Source organism: Lineus longissimus, chromosome 12 (genome assembly GCF_910592395.1).
Source record: "Lineus longissimus chromosome 12, tnLinLong1.2, whole genome shotgun sequence".
NCBI classification, from domain to species: domain Eukaryota; kingdom Metazoa; phylum Nemertea; class Pilidiophora; order Heteronemertea; family Lineidae; genus Lineus; species Lineus longissimus.
The window spans coordinates 12,102,237-12,123,869 of NC_088319.1; the positions used below are offsets into that span (position 1 = coordinate 12,102,237).

The following is a 21,633-nucleotide window of genomic DNA, read 5'->3' on the forward strand; positions in this document are numbered from 1 at the left end:
CGCCAATAGTTGTCTCTCCTATCTAACAGTGCTTCGAGATTATTCAGGCTAGTGCGAGGAAAACATTAATCACTGAATCAATCACAGCCAAGTTCCCGAACTGTGCAATATTCACATGAAGACCACCAATTTGACCACTAGCACTGCCTTGTATATTCTGCCTGTAAACTCCAAATTTTCGACGGCTCAGCCAGATTTTTAGCACTGAAAGTGTGCCATGTTTTGAAAAACACCCAGCACGAGCTCGGGAGCTCGGGAGCTCAATGATCAATTAAGCAGCAAGCAAAAGTTTCGCCCTGCGATCACTGCACCAATAATTTCCAATCAGGCTCTGCAAACAGCAATCATCGAAGGAGAGGAAATCTTTGGCAGTTCATATCGACAAGGTTTTAATAGTTATTTCCCGTGGTTATTTCCTTCTGGACCGGGGCACGGTGGAGCTGCGCCTGGCTTAATTATCCTGCTGATGAAGTATAAATGCTGGTTACGGTAGTGATAGACAGGGATATATATGGTCGCATGTTAGTCCAAGATGCCCCCTATAATCACCTCACACCAACCACGACCCCCCTGGATCTCGTTTTTCTCCGCAATGAACAAATAGGGCAACCTATAGTCTCGAGTAGCATTAAATTTGTAATCATGGCTTGTAATAGAGCGAAAAATCAATCGCAAGACTGGCTTGCCATTTAGTTCCATCTATGAAACCTTTGCCCAACCATTTACCACTGCCAATTCCATCGAGGATCGTCGACCGAACTTGATGGGAACCAGTGGTCTTCAATAGACTACGCCTGTCGATATGACGTTGGAGTAAAACAAGCCTGATCTCAGGAGGGATCGTAGCCGGTGTAATATTTTTTTTGGGGGGGGGTCCTTTTCTGAGTGTTTCCCCTCGTCATTGTTTGGGAACGCTGAGAGATAGACTGGCGTGTTTTTCTGTGTTCCATATTGAAAATTCATGATCTCTCTGGCTGTCTATTGTATAGAAACACTGAAATGTGGGGAACAACCACAGATTTTACACCGGCTTTTTGGGGCTGCTGAATTTTTCTACAACAAACATAGATGGCGGCGCAGTTACATCTCAAGCCAAGGTTTTGACAAACTCGCCTAGTTTTTCAATATTTTAGTACCATGGGAGTAGCTAGCGGGGAAGGGGGCAAATGCACCCCCAGTGGTCACCCAAGGATGTGTTTTCGACCCTTTGGCCGAAAAAATACGAAAAGTGTCATCCCCTCCGGAGAGTACGAAGACCAAAAAGCCAGATACGTTCTTGATATGATGAAGAATAGCCGTATTCTACTGACTTTCTGGGCCAGTATGCTTCCTTTGGCCCACGGTAAGAATACGGGAATAGTTAACTACTACGGAGCAAATGAGAAAACAATGAGACAAAGTCATTTTGTAATCACTTATTTCAATAAAAGGCAGCTAAAAGGCATATACATGTACTGGTTGTGAACTCTGAGGAATAGGAACTTAAGTGGTTATCTCCGTGTACAGCAATTCCCTTCTTCAACACCCAAATATGAAAACCAGTCAAACGCCGGCAGAAACTCATATCAGGCCTATGCAAGCCACAGCATGAAGCACCGTGCCTTGTTCTGTTGGCAGTGGTCATAGGCAACCATAACCGCTTTTGGTTGGTGTTCAAACCGAATTTCTGCATCACTCACGAAATATGATTTACGGAGATGAATCCTGTGTATTCTGTTCGTTTATAAAGAATTCGTAATTCGTTATCGTTGTTCGTGAGCGATGCGGAAACTCACTAGAAGCAGTTAGCAGGCAATGATCTGTGGAAAGAAGCGCTGAGGCCCTGGTCATACGCTTGAATCCAAATGACCATTTGGGAGTTCTGCCGTCGAAACTGATAGATTATTGTGGTTCTGACGGTTTAAACTGTTAACCGACAAGTGACTGTGGTTGCTGACATGGCTATGAACGGAAAGATTCCTGCTAAAAGCCGAAACAGACGACTTACTCCCCGAACTTCCGTCGGCGTTTTTAGGCGAAGGGAACATGACAGAATTTATAGAGGGACGGAAGCTGGAAGCCGAGGGAATGCCCGATACCCATCGCGATCTCTCTTCGTCTACACCACTTGGTCGTCTGCACCCAAATATATCTCTGTACGCCCTACGAAAACCTTCGTTTAAAGACACGTAAATCACTACATTTAACCACGAATTTGAAAAGGAAATTACACCAAAAACCTGACGTAAGACCAGATATCCTTCGAATGCTCCGCCTCCCGCGAAAACATAGATTTTCCAGACGTGAAGCGGGAACTGGCAAACGGCAAGCACCATAACTATACTTGCGAGCATGCGTACTACTCGCTTTCTCCGCTGATCATTTCCCTGCGCCGTTGTCCCAACACGCACGCGCGATAGGTAAAATGCCGAGAATATCTTCGAATACAACCCTGTGATAATTCCTAACGGAATAACATAAATCGTCAGAAAGTTGAACCATATCACAAATAAATACGTCTCTCCCTGATCCTCGGCGATTGTGCATTCGTGCCGCATTACCAGTTGCCCATGGTAGACGTGTTCTCTGACCTCTACACGGTAGAGGACGACAGCGCTCCATCCCTGTACGATGGAGACAAACCACACCAACAGGATGTTGACAATGCACTGACGGAAGCGAAGTTTTGGTAGAAACGGCTTGACTATGTTGCGATGTCTGCAAGAGAAATGGTTGAAATTGAAGAGACAAGTAACTTCAAAACAAGCCTCCATTAGGGGCCTTACGTACGTGAACAAACTCTGAAACCTCTCACGAGTACTTTCCGCCCCACTGTACCCCGAGGCGCAATAAACTCGCTGTACGCACTACTTCTCTGTTCATGCCGACTTACCGACGGTGAACGTCAATCCTAAAGTCTCTCTCATTTGAAGGATAAATTATATGCCGGAAGATCGACATGTCACTTTTTGACTTCGACATGATTTTGATATGTATGCTCCCTCACCTGTCTAGTGCTATTAGTATCAAGCAGTAAATATTGGCAGCAAGGGAAACGTGGACGAAGTACTGGAGTCCTTGGCACAAGGCACTTGACATGAATTCTTCATTGTAATAGGCAAGAATCTCCATAGGTACGGCAAAGATACCAACACATATATCTGAAAAAATATCACATGATTTTTTAAGTCATTCAAAGCAATAAAAAGGGAAATGTGGCAGCTCCAATCCATCTGATTGGCTGCCAAATAATTTGGCAAGTCGCACTTACTTTTATCTGATTGGCTGCTAAAGCTTTGACGTCACCCATGATGTCAAGGCTCAAGTGGTAAGACACTAAATCAAGGTGTATCAGAAACACTAATCAATATTCAAACCAAAGATCAGCATATTTGAACGAACGGCGTACCCCTTTAATGACATGTTCGCTAACTCGCCAATCGTCACGTTTAGTCTTCTCGCCGGCGCCGTATGACGAGTCAAACGGAACGGCGCACCTAAGGAATCAAATTTGACCGATTATATATGCATATTTCAGCTAGTTCTTCCCTCCAATTTATGATTTATGTTGTTATTTTGTATAATATAATGATCAAGATATTTTATGGTCGGGTTTGGGAAGGATTTGTGAGTTCCGCGGAAATCCGCGTTTTATAACGGCCGGCAAGAGCGAACCAATTGCAAAGTATGCAATCATGAACTGATTTTGTGCGTGCATGTTAGTGAACTACAGAAGAACTACACAGTGGATGAGGAAATGGACTGCATATGAGTCTACAGTGTAACTCGCTTGTCGATTAACCCAGAAATTTAGTGCATCACAAGAAATACGTTTTTGATATCATGTGATATTGTCCAAGTTGCCAGAAATAAACTCTCTCTTTGGCTGGGGTTTTGTGTTGCACACACTTTCCAAGGTACTATCGAGGGCAGACTGCTTGGTCAGCGGAAAAGCCTGGCCTTAAATACACGAGATACGATAGGCTTCTGGACGAGTTGGGGAACTCATTACCCAGGATGACATTGTAATTGTTGTTTTAATACTGACATCGGGTCATCATTTCTAAAAACGAACTCATAATTACTAACTTCGAAGACATACATCGTGCTTCGGTGCGAAAGAATTGGTAGTCCAAGCCACAATCTGAACCTCTCTATTATCTTACCTGACACACACAGAGACGCGATGTAGTAATTAGTGATCGTGTGAAGACGTCTCACCCTCACTAATATGAAGAAGACTGATCCATTCCCAACCAAGATCAGGGCCACGAAGAGAACATCCAAACCGATGAAGGTGGCCGCTAAATCCAACTCCTTTTCCCATTCCAGCTCGTAAAAATTGGTGGTCCAACTTTCGAGGGTCGAATTTTCTGGTGTGTCACTGTAAACTAAATTTCCCATATTTAATGTTTCCATGCCCTTGAAGCGGTCATCGGAGACGAACATTGTTCTGATATTTTTGCGTCAGAGTTGTATCCATTATCACTTGCCGAAGATGCCGCATCCAGTTTTGAATTCGTCGGCACGGTTCTATAACATTAGTTCGGCAAGTCTGGTCAAAAATATCTATGACATTTCTCTTTCTGAAAAAGAAGCAAACGACCATGTTATATTCTGCAGTCTTTATTTGAACCGTTCGGGGATATCCGGGAACATAACTTTGCACTCTGGCAGACGACATTGGAAAAGCTGAAAAGCAGTTGAACTCTCTGCAGAAACAGATGCAGATTTAGTGCGATGAAGCACTCGAATTTGTAGTGGCCCAACCCATTATCCGGTTCTGATCCATGCGCCACCCACCGCCACTTTTTTCGCGATAGCCGGTTCACGGTAGGTCACTCATCCACATTGACTAGTGCCGTCAACGCCAATTTTTTCAGAATAGGCTACTCATCCACTCTGTGCCGCCGTTCGTACGATACGCCACTCACTCAATTATAACTACCATGCTGCATCATCGATGAGGATTCTGGAAGATACTTGAATCACTAATAATCAATGTATAGATGTCTACCTGGGAGAATCACGATAATGCCTTGTAAGATAAGTGATCTACGACAGTATGATTCTAATTACTTGCAATGCCTTCTCGCCACTTTGTAAATGAATCATTAGAGAAAGTCAGTGTGAGGTGTGTGGAAGGCAGTGATTGGTTATAGGCAAGGATTCTCGAACGATGAGTTGTTGCCGAACCGAGCAGCGGCGCCCTTCACACCCGCAGATTCGACTACTGCCGAGTCTGGGGTCCTACAAGACTGTCCACTGCACCAGGATTTGTGTATATTTATTAGATTTTCCCGAGTCAATTCTGAAAGATGATGCCTAAAATTGATTACTCTTGAATGTTTACAGTTAGTCTGATATATATACACTATTTTGAATGAACATGATCATGCATTGATTTTACTTAGTTAATTTGAAGGTGACTTAGTCATTCTGTTATTTTCAGTTTGCTTCTTCGTGTTTATGCGCACACTATTGCATAGTCTGTGTCACTGGTAAACTCGAAACTTGTGTTTATAGTTCACCGTAATTACGTAGGCCAGAGGACGGACAACTATCAGAAGTTAGGGAGTTTTCCAAAAGCCCCCGAAACGCCCACGTGAACGCCTATCCCATTGTTCAACTTCCATGTCACGATGCCAAACAATGGGCCAGGCGTTCGCGTTGGCGTTTCGGGGGCTTTGCGAACCCGGTTGATCAGCAGCCGAGAACCTTCTTCACTCAATGACTGTCAGAAACTCCCTGACATTTGGTACATCCTGGCATTTATTTGATACATCCTGGCACTTGGTACATCCTGGAATTTCAACACTGCCCTTGTGCAGACAGATATACATAACACATACCGTACTATGAATACCTATAGTTTTAGCGAAATTGCAAGCCTGATGTGCTCTACGGCATTGTGGATAACTGCTTTTCTATTTTCCTGAACTACGATTTAATACAGAGGGCGTACCCTTTAAGTACCATCCTCATCTCAATTTATCAAACAGTTATTGAAAATTTTTCACGGAGTACACATATAAAGAAAGGTATACAAGTTACAAAGGGTGTAACTGAAAAGTATCAGGTGCAGGGTATAGCTGCGTTTGACTTGTTAAACTTTCGATCTTCTCGTGACAAAGGAGGATTGCGTCAAAGAGGAAGAAGATAAAAATCAGAAACAGTCAAGCTATATTGCTATCGTCTATCGACATTTTGTCAAACAGCAAACCAGGCAGCTAAAAGGCTAGTTCTAGTCTCCGTTTCCTTTGATTTCTCTGTCTCGACGTTGCCTTTGTTGTTGATGAAATTATTTTCGTCAATGTTCAAGACCATCATTTCGTCAAAGAGTCCAAACGGCCCTTACGGTTGATACAAAAACACGGACAGTACAGGTTACATGTTATCTCGTGTACGTGATGTAAGCAAATACGGTAGAAGACTAGATAGACAATGACGAAAATACTGTCTTTAATCTGCAATCAGAAGTAACCGAATAATTACTGAATATGCGAAAGATAACGACAATGGAGAAGTCCAGTAAACACACAAAGTGTGGTAATGCTATTTTTGTCCATGAAAATCTATTTTTGTATGTTGTTACGCCCAATATTGCTGAACGATTGATAGTTCAATATGTAATGAATACTGAACCGATTCAATAGATCTTTCATTCATGAAAGACTCATATTTGACTTTACTGGTTGCACAGGATAAAATTGCGGTACATATCAAGGCTTCATCATAGACATCGCCATTTTAGCTAGAAGTTTAGTTCGTAAACCAATCAGAACTCCTTCAAAACGCAGTGAATGTCATTTTCGGGGGTGGGAGTCTGTTCCCTTGGAAACAAAGAATTGACTCCCACCCTTGAAGTTGGCATTCACTTCATTTCCAATGAGTTCTGATTGCTTTAGGATTTCAGGTTCTAGCCAAGATGGTTGTACGCATGAGATTAGAATGACCCCAATACATCCTCCCCCAGCAGGACTTGGGAAGGATATTGAAAGGTAATGCGTCAAAAATACATAAGGTCCAGATTGCAGGCTAAACCGTCATCTGACTCGGGTCAGAATAAAAGACATTCCCCACGCAATACGGTTGTGTCAATACGGTCGTATCAATTGAACGCTCTGAAAATGGGCGAGAACGCGTGGAACAATTCCGCCTGCCGCGTCCCAGGCGAGCACCGACACGCTACACTTCAAAGCTTTGAAGGGCGTGTAATGATGCCGTAGCATTAAGGGGCAAAATTGATATGAGCTTTTATTTTAATCCGCACACGTTATAGATTTTCTATCAATTCAGTTTTATTGGATCAAAGCCGGATATTTAACGATTTTATTAAATTGCACGTAAATAGAAAACATAAATAAAAATAGTCACAAAAGCAATAGACCTTGCATATATTGGGCCAGGCCTGAATGTTTTAACAGCGGGACCAAAAAAATAATGTAAAACGTAATTTGATATCTATACGGAGTCGCCCATGTTGTGTTTTACCTCCAGGGTTTGAAATTGATTTCATTTTTAAAATGGCCATCGCCGTCATCCCACAAGGCTGATCAATGTCATTGTAAATATCAATTCGCAATATTGTTATATTTGAATAACATGACTATGCACATTTAATGCAGCTTGGTTTTTGACATTTGATTAGCAGACAGAGCAAAATAATGGTTGGTTTGTGACAGTTATTTCATCACAAGCCGAGGAAGTCTACCGTGTGTAAATACTAATCGATACAATGTACTTTTACAGACGCTGAGTGCCCGTAATTTAGGCTTGCCTCACCGACCAAATTCGTCATAACTGCGACTAAATCCACAGATCCCAGCAACCAAGGGAATCAACTGACATCATTTGGGAACCTATGTCTGGCATTGTATTGACGAAGTGCACCGAGCGTGGATGAAATATTTACATTTTCTCCTATGCGACTTGTTGGTACTCCGAGACAAGACCACTAATGAATATTCATAGGTTGGAGGGTCGAGGCCTATCAATTAGACGAGTGCATGTTTTTAACTCTCGAGTACATATTTGGAGAGGTATTGAAAAAATATATGTTGTGGCAAGTCTACAGATATTAAGAAATTATTTGATGAAAAAATTAATTCCGAATTTTGCTAATTTGGTAATAGGGGGCGTGTTTTGAGATTTTTCTGCCAGTTGGCTGAAAAGAGTGGCAATATAAATGTCTGTCTAATTTGTCGATTATCAAAAAATTTCCGTGGTCAACTACCAGTTTATTTTTTACCATTTACTTGCCCGACTGTCCTGAATATCATAACAAAATTTCAGATTCACAACCCCACGCAGTATTTAATGCGTCGCGGTCAAACATTGACAATTCAACTGCTAAAAGGCTTAAAAAATCAATTGTGGTCTTGTCTCCTCCACGATGCGAAATCAAAGATGGCCACTTACTTGGCAGCCATATTGAATATGTGATCAGGCCATGCGCCAAAATCGACAGGGCCCTAAAAAGATACCCGTCATGTATATCTGGAAGCCGTACTGTCTTTGTGCCAATAACATTTCACGAACTGTCTTCTTCTCTTACCAATTAATCACTGAAATTATTTTCTTCAACAGACCACACCCTTAAGACGATTATAGGGTTGGAATTAGTGACAAAAGAAAGAAAATGATGACACCTTCTTGCGTGTTCAATCGGACTTAATCCATTTTCTTATCGAACCAGATGTGATTTACACAATGCGATACATGTGTATAGACGTATACACGTCTGTGGTATCAGGTTGAGATTAGAGAAGAATGAACGAATAGATATGTACGATAATATGCATAACCGCATTTCTATTTTCCTGGACCACTGACAAGTAATGACGAACGGCGATCCCCTGTAATCGCAAGGCGCTCAGTTGCAATTGACCCATAAGCAATGTGGTTGTAGGCAAAACCAGTACAAACAAAATATTACCTTGGTCTTTTCTTACTTGCTATGACAACTGAGCTACTTCGAGTTTTGTAAAAGGAAAAAAAACTATGCAAATCAAAATACATTCTCATTTTTCTTAATTGGTCACGTCAGAGTTCTTCAATAAATGATTATTGAAAGACTGTGGTCACGCAGGGCACTGAAAGCCTTTTAATATTTTTCAAAAACTTTAATTGTTAATTAGCGTGATTAATTTTTGTTTGCGGGGAATATCTATTAAAAAGCCCCCTATATTCAGAATTAGAACTAAGTGATAGTCTATCTAAAACAGTAGCTAGTTAAATATTCTTCGTTAGCTCTCGGAACTTGTACCACTATTAACCATTTACCTTTGAAAACTTGGAATGCCTACCCCACTTTGAAATTTGAAACTTAATCTGAGATTTTTCAATTTTCCAATTGCACGTTTTAATCCGACGCTGCTGATGCGTACACTACTATAAAGTTATATTCGATAGTTCAATTTCATTACGTTGACATGTCTGGTTAACCTCAGCGGCAATGTTTGTTTCTATACTCTTGTGGCGTTCATGTGAGGCCTTTAAAGTGAATCTGTACGCTTGGAAGACAATGTAACCTCGAATGAAAATGAAAGTTTATGTATTTCGAAAAACCTCAAAACCAAAACCTCAACGGTGAGTCTCATTCGAATTCAAGAAATCAGTTTTATGAAATCCAAACTCCGTTATTTCCAGTGAATACAAACCCACTTTACTTACCTGGAGATCAAATTTAGTCTCGGCTGAAAGTTATTTATAAATCCTTACAGTCCTTGGTTAGAATGAAAGTGACTTCGACTCGCGTCCTTTGCGTGACTTTGCAACTGCTATAAAGCTTCATGTGGCGTTATCAAATGATAGTCGGCACGTATCTGCAGCCTCTCTCAATACTATAGTCCATTCGTAAATATTGTGTACGCATCGTTTTGGGGCTTTGGAGGGCGGACTACTGGTCGGATTTCTTTAAAGTTTGTTTTTTTATTGATTCTTTGCTCAAACCCAAACAGGGTTTTAGGGGTTCAGAATTTTCAGTTCAGAAATGAAAAAATTCTTCAGCGAAGTACAATGGTCATTTGGCGGATCCCCTAAATAGGCCATATTTTGTTTCTTGCTATTTCACATTCACTCTTGGCACATGAGTCGATTGACACAAAAAAATAATAATCTGAACATTTCCTCGAGATTGGTAAAGAAATAAACCGTACTGAGCGGAAAATGTCCGAATTCAACGCACTACGTCAATGTACACAAATGCATACACAAAACATTTATTTCGTTATCATGATTACTGAAATGAAAAGATCCTTTTTTGTTTTGAGGTGAAGACAAATAAATACCAATCTCTAAAGGAATCTGACCAGTAGCCGCCCTCCAGAACCCGAAACGACATAACATTTATATGAATGGACTATAGTAGGGAAATCAATAGCAGCACTAAGGCTGACTTTCTTGTCTGGTGTTGAGGCCTGGAGCTGTACATGTGCTATTAGTGAAAAAACTAGACATCAATAAATATGCAATGAATCATTTGAATATCCATTGAATAATACGGATAACCACTGGATGTCAAATTGACACGCATATTTCAGTGTAAGGAACGCATGCAATCGCGTAAAAGTGGTTTAAGGCGAATGATAGACCATTATTTAATACCTGAGTATAAACACTTACTTTGTAATATTATCATGGATACTTCAGGAGATATTGTAGAAAAACGGAAGTTCGGTGATGGCCGCATCTAATTTGCATATCTCAGTCTTATGCAATGCATATGATCGCAACAGCTATGGACTTATCTGAGAGCTAGACCATGATAACATATTTTGTAACATTAGCCAACATATCTCCGGAAAGTTTGCAAAAAAACATATTTTCGTTATGGTCGACCTAATCTGCCTAATTTGCATAAGTTCAACAGATTTGAATAAAACAACGATGGGCTCATAATGTTTGTACACCCTGATAACCTAGTTGAAGACACCACTTTTGTTTTGTTATGATGCATATTCATCGAGTTATAGCCAATTAAACGAATTTCAGTAATGGCGGCCTTAATTTGCATATTTTGAGAAATGCTCAAGGGATATCAGCGCCCCCCCCCCCCCCCCCGACTATTGAAAACAGCAAAGAAAAAACTTCATGCGGCTTTTCCAGGTGTGCTTTCTGGCGCGTAATCTACGTTCAGGTAGATCCGGTTTTGTTCTATAAAATCATTTCGCACCTTTTCTATTCTTAACCGGTTGTGACTAGAAACGATGTAGTAGAACAGAACCGGATCTACCAGAATGTGGGTTACGCGCTATTGTTCATAATTGAGACATACAGTGTGATAATTATGTACAGAACACAATGTATGTAAAAAGCTTTATATAATGCAGGAATCTAAATACATTGCTGATATTTTGATACAGCTATATAAAACATATAGTAAGATCAAAGGATGCACGCCTCGTGAGGTTCGAAGTAGGCTCGATTTAGCTCGTCCCCTCACTCGCCAGCTGCAACTAATGATAGTTATCAAAGACCGTCATGGTCAACATCCGCGATAGGCGATACATTAATGGTTCTTGGTGCCATGGTTTCAAAACATGACGGAATATCAAATCAATATGAAGATTCAGTTCCTTTTAAATGCCTTAAGGAATTTGTCGCCGCGAAGCTTGTTAATTTCATCGACGCAAGGCTTGTTTCAGTGTTTCTTTCAATCAACTGGCGGTCGGTACGAACAAGGATACGGCAGCGGGTTATGCACCTGTTTGCTATTTCCCTCAAGCCTCTCTTTAGGACTTCCTAGCAGGTATTGGCAAGTCAGGTGCCCTGTGTCCAATCACGGCCGTGTTTTCGGCGCCAAACAATTAGCATTCGGAATATACTATAATGATAGGTGCTTTCTGATTGGCCAATACCCAGCTGACTGGAAATCCGAAATTACGGGTTGAGGCAAGTGACGGATGGCCAGCAAATGTATCCATTTGTGATGCCCACGGTTGCCACGCCTTGGGCCGGACAAGCAAAATCCTTCTTTCCGATGGTGGCAATGACACTGGGTACATAAGCATCAGGGTGTTTTCGAAAATCCCCGAAACGCCAACGTGAACGCCTCTCCCATTGTTCGATCTCTTGATAACTATGTCGAACAAAGGGATATAGGCGTTCGCGACGACGTTGCTGAGGATTTGCGGAAACTCTCTATTGTGTCGGTGCAGATACGGCGCTCATCAGACGAATGCAGGAACGAATGCACTTTGCGGCATAGGTGCTTGTCTGTACAATTTTAAACACACACCGACCTACCGTCGTGAAGGTTGTCCTGTCTGCGAGCGGACTTTGTTTCTAACAGAAATCAAATCCAACGGTGTAAGAAAAGTTATATTTCTGATAGTCGTAAGGAAGTCACTCATTTCTTACTTAGAGAGCGCTTGTTAATTGTGTTTCCGATCAGATGCCAATCCTCTTTATTACGGAATGATGTGTACTTTATAACATTCTCGCATAGGACGCCATTTTGCTGAAGCAAGCGCAATGCAAAGCAATATTTCAGTAAAATATCTGGATCAGACCGCCGGAACGCCAGCAATAATTTTTCTGGTCACACTGGCAAAGATCGTGACCCGCTATATTTGGATGGTGCCGGTTTTGATTGGTGTTCCCGGGAATATCATATCCATCCTGGTGGCCAATAGGAAGCACAATAGGGCTCTGTCGCCGTGCATCTACATGAAGGCAATGGCAGTGGCGGACACTGTGGAACTCCTCTCACAAGCCGTTGGCCTTCCAATTATGTACTGGGAAGAAGGACAGAATGTCGTCCATATTAGAGATGTGTTCTTTAAGTAAGTATCGCAACTGACAAGGATGTGCTATGTTGAGCGTTTTAGCTAAAAGCCACTGCGGTCACGGTACACTCTAAAAGTAAGGGTTTTTGAGCTTCTGAAAAACCTTATAGCGGTTTTTCAGCCAACACAACTATGCACCCCGCAGCAGTTTTCAAGGAACTGAAAAGAATTCAGGGGTTTGTCATTTCTCTCAAAATCCTCTGGGGGCGCATATTTCATTTGACTGAAAAACTCAAAACGATTTTTCAGAGCCTCAAATTCTTTTATTTTCAAGACTAACTAAAGGGCTGTTTACACGGGACCAAATCAAACCCGACCAGACTAGACCAGATCAGATATCATTGCTCACGACGCCATAGACGTTATAGCCTCGTAGACGCTGGTAGTCCACCTCGCACATACGTTACATAAGCCCTTCGAAAATGCCGTTGCTACGCGCGCCGCTCCCGAACTTGCCTGTTGCCACATACCAGTTCCGGCAGTTCCAGTGGGGGCACCGCTTGTGCCCGGCCAATTATGAAATTTCCAATAACTACGTTTCCGTTTTCTTGCAGATATCATGTTTACATGATGTTGGCGAGTGCCATGCTATCGGGGATTTTCCTGGTCGAGATGAGCATTGACCGTCTGATTGCGGTGAGGTTCCCGATGGCTACCGCAAGGCTCTGTACCACCTCCAGGGCCGTAAAGACAGTGGCCATCACTACTGTCCTTGTGGTCATCTTTAACCTACAGCTCCCATTTGTACTGGTTTATGTCAGAGACCCTGCAACAGGTGATTTCATACTCATTTAAGCTTCTTTATGCCGCGCGATCGGCTAAAAATCAAAATGCGTTTAAGATTTTGTTACCGCTAGATTGACTCAAAATCTGCATTGAAAGAACTTTATTCAAATCACAAATAAAGACAAAATTCTGTTAACTTTTTCCGTCGATGGCGGCGATCATGGAATGATCATGGAGGGGAAAGAAACTACCTTTCGTAAATTCCAGATTTGGCAGGAAGACATCTTGTTCATTTCATCACAGCTATTTATTGCAGTTTTGATAATAATGTGCCATCTGACGTCCCTTTTTGATACAGAGAGGTAGGCCTACTGGTGATACTATACCTTAGATTGCATTGTCAATGGCCTAACTTGTCCGTGTTACACTCTTGAAATTAAAGGTTTTTGAGCTTCTGAATGACCTTTCAGGGTTTTTCAGCCAATACAATGCACTCCTTAGATATTTTTCAGGAAAATTTAATATCCTTTTAGATTTTTCACCGGGTACGAAACCTTAAAGGGTTTTCCATTTTCCTTAAAAACCTCTACCGGATACATACATGCATGTATTTGTGTTGGCTGAAAAACAATAAAAGGTTTCAAGCGCTCCAAAAAAACCTGAGTGTACATTGTATGCTCATATCCACGATGTCACCTGTCTTGTGTGATCTCCATAATGGTACTGTTATGCATTGGAGATATGAATGCATCAACGAGCCTGCATGTAGTTTAACCCGCAAGTGATAATCTCTTATCCTAGGAACCGAGCTTCTGATGTTTCACGTCCCGGCCCATCCCGCCTTGGAAATCTTCGCAACTTTGTCCCAACTGCTTCTGGGGACGGTAATTCCATTTTTCGTCATCTTGGGATGCAACATCGTCATCATCATCACCGTCAAAAGAGCATCAACGAAACGGACAAAGATGAACATCACAGGTCAAGGTCATGAGAACCGGAAGGACGAACAACACTTGACGCGCATGCTCGTATTCGTCAGTATGGCGTACATGGTGACGACATTGCCGTATCGGCTCTATCATCTTTTGATGGACATCCCAGCGATTGGTGAGGTTTACAAGATGGATGAAACCTATTGGAAACTTCGCTATCAGGTCGAATCTTTTTCCGTCATGATTATTTGGTTTTTTAATTATGCGATTAACTTTTATTTGTATTGTATCGGGGGAGGGAAGAAGTACCGGGAGGATGCGAAGGAAGTTTGTAGAGGGTTGATCTCGTGCTGTTTCTAAACAGTTAATATAAGCTTGTAGTCAATGTGAACCAGTGTCGCCGGTAGGCTTATTTTGTAACTCACTTAGTCCTCTTCATGCCAAGGCACATAAGGCTTCAATCTTCAGTCTCGACCCAGTTCGGTCGGCAGCCTGTCTGGTGATGTTTCCCCAGGTCAGACCAAGCTGCCATCTTGCCAATGTGAACAACTGTTATCGTCGCCGGCAGGCTTGTTTTGTAAAATAACGGCTTTTTGCCGACCACAAATCCGCCGGAGTACAACCAATTCAATATCACACTGTGTCGGGCGAGGAAACCAATATTTGCCGGGGGTGATCACAAATCGGTCTTATGAAGACAAAATCACAAGTAGAAGACCGGTAGATCTCTTTAACGAGTTTAAGGATGCAGAACAGACATTTGCCGCGTTTGAAACACAGTTACCTGATACCTACTTTAAAGACTGCATGAAGTGGTTGCACCAACATACATTCGCTTTATCAACATGCATACAAAGAGAAAAATAGGTAACGTTATTCCAGCCTGGAACACTACTCCTCTCAAAATTTCTGTTTTTTATCGGCATCTGCGATCACATTACACTATACGCCTTCTCATACAACAAGGAGCGGCCGCGGAAACGTTGAGCCGAAATCTGAGTTAATACTAAAGTTCATTCATGGCCGCTCGAGTGACGCTGTATTAGTTGCAGTAATTTGGACTCCATCCAGATTTCAAAGGTGAGAGAGGACTTCTACACGTCAACGCATGAATGCGTAGCCCAGAGATAAGGTAATTCTTCGTTCTCGGAACAGGATAGCGAAACCTCACTAATGCCATACGCAGGGTGATCCACCGACAACCAGTGCGTTCCCCTCGATCACTCTCCTCATACGTTCAAGCGAAAAGAGCACATCAACATTTTACGAGGACACACTTTCCATCTCGGCGCTTCCCCGTGAATATTGTTGCAGTGAGTTTTCGCGTTGATATTCCTGTATTCCGATTGGCTGATTTATGTGCTAGGCCATTGTTTCCTGGCCGATGATTGGTCGATTTACGGTTTAGACCGTTATTCCTGGCTAGTGATTGACTAAATTATGGTCTACGCCATAATTTCTGGCCTGGGATTGATTGATATACGGCCTAGTCCATAAATTGGCGTTGATTTACGGCCTAGACCATCGGCATTTATGTTCACTCCGGCCTATACCATGAAAATGACGGGCCAGCTTTATAAAGGTATTTTAAAGGCATCCGAAACTCGGTGGATCACCGTATTAAAATGTGTTTCAGACTTGCCCCGATGGAGAACGATTCGAGCTCAACATTCTCCGTGACACGCGCGGGTGACACGCCCAGCGAAACACCAGACTACCAATTTCTCATAACCTTCTTCGTTTTCCTGACGCAATATTTTTGGATCGTGCCAGTGGTGTTAGGCGTTCCCGGAAATGTTCTATCCATCTTCGTGGCAAATAGAAAGCACAACCGGGCGCTGTCCCCGTGCATCTACATGAAGGCAATGGCCGTGGCGGATATGCTCGTACTCATCCAGCAGGCTATCGGGCTTCCATTGCTATATACTGATATTGGTGCACAGATTGTCTACAGGAGGGATATCATTCATAAGCAAGTATATAATCTGTTGCAGGCCGAGGTATCAAGACAAGCAACAAACTTACAACCCAAGTATTGGCCGCCGTACACGCATGTACAAAGGCTAATACCATTAGCCGCCACGGGTGGCGCTGATCAGCCACTGCTGGGGCCATTCTCCAAAGCAGCGATAATATTCAAGCAAATTTGGAGGATACTGCCTCATCACACTACTATCACTGCGCAAGGAGGATGTGCTGGGGCATGTGTCGGCACGTGGCGGACTAACAATGTACGACGGCCATTACTTGGGGCGTACGTACGCGATGGAATCGTTGGTCCAACTTTCGAAACATGCACATTGCTTGGATCCGTTGTTCAAAAGCAATTCACGTAATCCCTAACGGTTACGTTAGGTATCCTAAAAAGCGTTATTTTCCCGTTAATCCTTTTAAAGAATTTCACGTTTTAATTTAACGACGTGGTTTTCAACAGCCTAGCGCTGATTCAGCCCGGAGTTGCGCGCCACTTACGCGAAGCAGGAGGGGTGTCAATTGTGACTTGGACTGTAGAAGCACTTACAATTACAAATAAGCCTAAAATCCAAATATCGTTTTCTTGTATTCTTTGCAGATGCCATGTGTACATTTATTTCACGTGTGCCATGCTCTCGGGGTTTTTCCTGGCTGAGATGAGCGTTGACCGTCTGATTGCGGTGAGGTTCCCAATGGCTGCCCCGCGAATCTGCACCACCTCCAGGGCCATCAAGACCGTCATCATCACTGCCATTTTCGGCATCATCTTTAACTTCCAGCTTCCTTTTGTGATGGTTTATGTTAAGGACCCCGTTTCAGGTAAAATCGTGGTATATTAGTGTTTTTCATATCGTTCTGGCCAAAGGTACTTAGTTAAACTCCGGAATGTGACCAGATGACATTTACCAGAAGATAGTGGTGTTGCTCAACACTAAATTATCCTTAGGGGAGGCCAAACAAATGCTCTTTAACGGTGTCAACTCAAGCCGATCAACTTACTATGCCGCCGGCTGCCCAACATTACAGCCGACTTCGAGACTGCCACAGCGTGCATCTCAAAAATTCCGAACGCAGAAGACGAAGAAGCTAGGTTTATTTTATCGCAGGTAGCAGCACTGACAGATTTTCGTTACAGGTACCTGCAATGGTCGCCGCAAATGAGAGGTTTTTGTTGCCAGCGTTGATGATCTTAATTCGCTGCAACAAAAACCGCTTGTCTGCAAGGCGTTTCAGTGACAACATTGCTGCTTGGCAGAAATAACCCAGGACCCCGTTGTTGAAAACAAGTTTTCGCTAACTTGGCGCTTTAGTGACAACACGGCCGCTAAGCGGAAATAACCCAGGACCTGTTGTTCAAAACAGGTTTTCACTTACTTTGCATTTAACTTTAACTTTAACTTAGCGTTAAATCTAATGGGCTTAACAGACTGGGACAACTTGGGCGTGTGATTTACCTGGCCAGGAGGATAATGTACCAATTTGACACCATGCGCCGCCACTAGTAGTATTACACTGATGCCGTTCTCGGATAACGATTATCACCAGTGTTGGAAGGCAGTTTTGGGCATGGCTTCTGAATTTCAGGCAGGCCTAAGGTTACACCCCGTTCTAGTGCATTTTTTATTGCAGTTTAACGAGTTTTCATTAATCGGTTTGGAGAAGTTGTGGTCCTGCTGGAAGCCGTTTTTGTACAAAAAAACCAACATATCTTATGTCCAAGTTGGCCCTTTAACGCTAAGTTTAATAATGACACATAACTTGCTTCAAGCAACCTGGCCCTGAGCAGTTTATCATAATAGTTTCCCTTTCAGGAGCTGAGGCATTATTATTCGACGTTCCAAATAATAAAGCAGTAGAAATCTTCGCCTCTTTATCACAAACACTTTTAGGGACAGTTTTCCCATTCATTATCATATTTGGGAGCAACGTTATCATCATAATTGCAGTCAAATCAGCTTCGGAGAAAAGAGCCAAGATGAGCGAAGGCCAAGGTCAAGGGAACCGGAAAGAGGAACAGCACTTAACGCGCATGCTCATTTTCGTCAGCTGCGCGTACGTCGTGTCGTCACTACCGTTTCGACTTTATATTTTATTGATAGACATACCGGAAATAGGTTGGATTTACAACATGGATGACACCTACTGGAATCTTCGTTATGCTGTACAAGGATTTTTCGTATTCGATGTTTGGTTATTTAATTATGCTATCAACTTTTATTTATACTGCATAGGGGGTGGTGTAAAATACAGACGAGATGCCAAGGACGTTTGCAAAGAGTTGGTTTCATGTTGATTTTGGCAAAACACAATGATCTGTTGATCGATGGGCTATTGCTGCAATCAATATTTGAACATTTCCGCCGAAAGGCTTGTTTAGTCGAAGAGTTACGTTATCAAAATTGATTCATATGCTGGCTATACAGGGGCAGTAATGAAAATGAAACCGAGACACTCAAAACAAACGCAATATGCATAATTATAATTCTTTATCAGTCGCTTTGTGAACCATCTCACCGAAAGGCTCGTTTAACTTCATGATTACGTAATCAAAGTTTATCGATTTAGACAGTCACTTTAGACCTCATCGGAGGCAGTATAAAATACAGGAGATACGCTGTGAGATTCTGTATTATATGGGATTGGTAATTCCTTTTTAATAAAAAAAAACATTATCTGCAGAAACTAATGGGCTGATTCAGTCAAGTTGTGAAGTCTGTTGCCCCAAACCTGTTTGGCATTTTCCGCAAAGCGCCCTTCAAACGTGCAATTTAATCGCTGCGACATGCGATTAAAATCAAATTCGTCGATAATCGCTCATTTGCAGTGAGACGAGAGATCCTTGAGTCGCACGTTGCAGTGATTATATATCGCGGGTACATCTACTCGGCCATCAGCTCTATAGTACTATGGTGTGATTTACAACTTTGCGGAAATATGTCCGTTTTTAATTGTTGATTACAAATGTAAAGCTCAAATTTTCCATTTTTGATTATATTTATTGTAAAATCGCTAAATGTAAACCACCGCGACCGCGAAAATGTTCTTGTCAACATTGTTGTGACGTCATCAACGAAAACGGCATCGAAGCGAGCCGTCCGGCGGGATTAAACCATCAATTTCTCGAAAATGTGCATTTCTATTCGAAAACCTTACCGATTTATGAGAAAGTGACGTAGTCATTTGTCAAAATCAGCTAAAACATTATATGGTGAAATTTGACACGAGTTATCCTTTAAACTACGGTTCAACTAAACTGTGGTCATTGGATCTGCCGTGATGAAGCAATCCGGGGGGGGGTGACATGAACAGCTCCCAGCTAAATTTACCGCGGATATAAAGGTTTAAAACCTTAAATTGAAATCGCGCGAAAAGCTTTTCTCCCGGCGACAGAATCTCATTACACTGGTGCCATCCAGAACTTCAGGTCAACACTTGGCACTAACGACCGAGCTCAGTAACATGTGCGAGGGGAGGAGCATACGACTGACCCTGGTTTTCGAGGATGCGCAGGTCTGCTCTTGGAGTGAACTACAAACCTGGCCGACACCATTGCCGATTAGTTGGACACTTTTAAGACAGAGGGCAGCACAATATGTTGCCGGACTGCCAGTAAATCTCATTGTCGCATTCGTATATCATTATCATATTCTAGTCCGTGTTACTTCCATTCCGAGACACATTTTTCGAGGACTATGATATGACTCATTCTTCAGTTGATACCATGGCATCATGCCACGGTCAGTGAATGATAGAATTCCAGGGAATTGACAACAATCAGAAGAGAGACAGTGTCAACCCGATTGTCACAACCTGTCCCGGCTATAGGGACACTCGATACGACAGTTGGTATGTGCAGTCACAGACGGACACGGCAGCCCGTGATTTACCCATACATGGGTAGGGATTGCGAGCCATGCTCCAAGCAGACATGATACTCAAGCATATCAACTATCGATGTTACAATGACAAGAGTTCCGATCATAAGCGGGGAGGGTGGTCGGGGGCTTGCCTAGCTTAAAGTACCAAGGGTGCAGATCGGGGACCAGCCCGGAGTGATGTACCCAGTGTCTGATCGGGTGCTTGCCCAGGATAATGTGTTCAAGGTTGCAGATCGGGAGCTTGCCCAGGATGATGTACCAAGGGTGCAGATTGGGATGTTGTCTAGGATAATGTGCCCTATGTACAGATCGGGGACATGCCCAAGATGATGTACCCAGGGTGCAGATTAAGAGCTTGCCCTGGATGATGTACCCTATGTACAGATCGGGGCATGCCCAAGATGGTGAACCCTAGTGGGTTACAGATAAAGGAATGACGCATTTCTCTTTAAATTCCTTTTCATGGTCGTCGTCTATTGACGAAAACACTAAGAGGAACATTAAAAATGTTACACCAGTGAGAGATGCCCTGTATATGACGTAACGTTTTATGTCACATTCAAGTGAACTCGAGACCCTGTCGAATAACGGCTCGTGGTGTCTTCAGCGTGGTAAAGGAAACAGTCTATCGTCTGGGACGGTGATGTACGTTGAGAAAACATAGCGGGAGCGTGCCCAGTTTGATGTGCCAGGGGTACAGATCGGGCATCTCCGGGCTTCTACTGGAAAAGACATATTTAAGATAAGTATATCTCCTCCTTCCGGCTTCACGGTCGAAAAAGGGTGGCTGTGAAGACGGTTGGGGAAAGACGGTTGTGAATGTGAACGAAACATGCAGAGATGAGATCAGATTGAGACGAAATAAGACTGTAGAAAGGAGATATGCCAGTGATGAGATGAGACGGAGACGGAAGAAGACTATCGTGAAGATGAGGGGAATGGATGCATGGGACAAAGGTAGCGCGAGAAGGATGGCTTTGAGGACAGGAGTAAAGACGAACGGAAGAAAGGTGGCTATGAATCCTAGATGAGAGATGTCCGAGGTGTGATGAGACGACGACGAGAGCATAGTTTCATGACGACGAGAGGAATGGGATGAGACGGCAGAGGACGGCTGAAAAGGTGGGAGGAGGAAATAATGGCTGTGAAGACGAGAAGAGTGATGGCTTAGATGAGATGAAATGCGGACGAAAGAAGACAGTCATGAAGACGAGAGGAATGGCAGGTATGCGGCACAGATGGAAGAGGTGGGCTTCGAAGACGGGAGGAGGAAGGATAGCTGTAAAAGCGAGAGGAGAGATGTATGAGATGGGTTGAGACGGAGACGAGAGAAGACTCTGATTTGATGCGAAT

The 21,633-nt window shown here is 42.8% G+C and overlaps 2 protein-coding genes across 6 annotated transcripts; one reads left to right on the forward strand and one right to left on the reverse strand.

Moving 5' to 3' along the window:
* Positions 1 to 1,435: 1,435 nt before the first annotated feature.
* LOC135497144 (neuropeptide Y receptor type 2-like) lies at positions 1,436 to 9,764 on the reverse strand. 2 transcript variants are annotated; one of them, XM_064786881.1, is made up of 4 exons: positions 9,655 to 9,764; positions 4,201 to 4,565; positions 2,987 to 3,140; positions 1,436 to 2,697 (listed from the first exon to the last, which is right to left on the reverse strand). In XM_064786881.1, exons 2-4 carry the CDS (start codon positions 4,304 to 4,306, stop codon positions 1,827 to 1,829), a joined length of 1,131 nt encoding a protein of 376 aa, XP_064642951.1. In that variant the 5' UTR covers positions 4,307 to 4,565; positions 9,655 to 9,764; the 3' UTR covers positions 1,436 to 1,826. The 2 variants fall into 2 exon arrangements, with proteins under 2 accessions (XP_064642951.1, XP_064642950.1); XM_064786880.1 differs by having other exon boundaries at positions 4,146 to 4,565.
* Positions 9,765 to 15,065: 5,301 nt separating this feature from the next.
* On the forward strand, positions 15,066 to 20,891 carry LOC135496999 (thyrotropin-releasing hormone receptor-like). Of its 4 annotated transcripts, none has more exons than XM_064786618.1 (4): positions 15,066 to 15,560; positions 16,065 to 16,400; positions 17,001 to 17,221; positions 18,214 to 20,891. In XM_064786618.1, exons 1-4 carry the CDS (start codon positions 15,541 to 15,543, stop codon positions 18,693 to 18,695), a joined length of 1,059 nt encoding a protein of 352 aa, XP_064642688.1. In that variant the 5' UTR covers positions 15,066 to 15,540; the 3' UTR covers positions 18,696 to 20,891. The 4 variants fall into 4 exon arrangements, 3 of the variants coding, with proteins under 3 accessions (XP_064642688.1, XP_064642690.1, XP_064642689.1); XM_064786620.1 differs by having other exon boundaries at positions 18,349 to 20,891; XM_064786619.1 differs by having other exon boundaries at positions 15,066 to 15,508.
* The last annotated feature ends 742 nt before the right edge of the window (positions 20,892 to 21,633 follow it).

Coding starts and splice junctions, on each gene's coding strand:
- LOC135497144 (XM_064786880.1), bottom strand. CDS start 4,428: ATGTTCGTCTCCGATGACCGCTTCAAGGGCATGGAAACATTAAATATG. Junction 3,141..4,145: donor CGCGTCTCTGTGTGTGTCAG/GTAAGATAATAG, acceptor ATATTTTTTCAG/ATATATGTGTTGGTATCTTT. Junction 2,698..2,986: donor ATACTAATAGCACTAGACAG/GTGAGGGAGCAT, acceptor TTTCTCTTGCAG/ACATCGCAACATAGTCAAGC.
- LOC135496999 (XM_064786618.1), top strand. CDS start 15,541: ATGCGTAGCCCAGAGATAAG. Junction 16,401..17,000: donor AGGAGGGATATCATTCATAA/GCAAGTATATAA, acceptor TATTCTTTGCAG/ATGCCATGTGTACATTTATT. Junction 17,222..18,213: donor TGTTAAGGACCCCGTTTCAG/GTAAAATCGTGG, acceptor TTTCCCTTTCAG/GAGCTGAGGCATTATTATTC.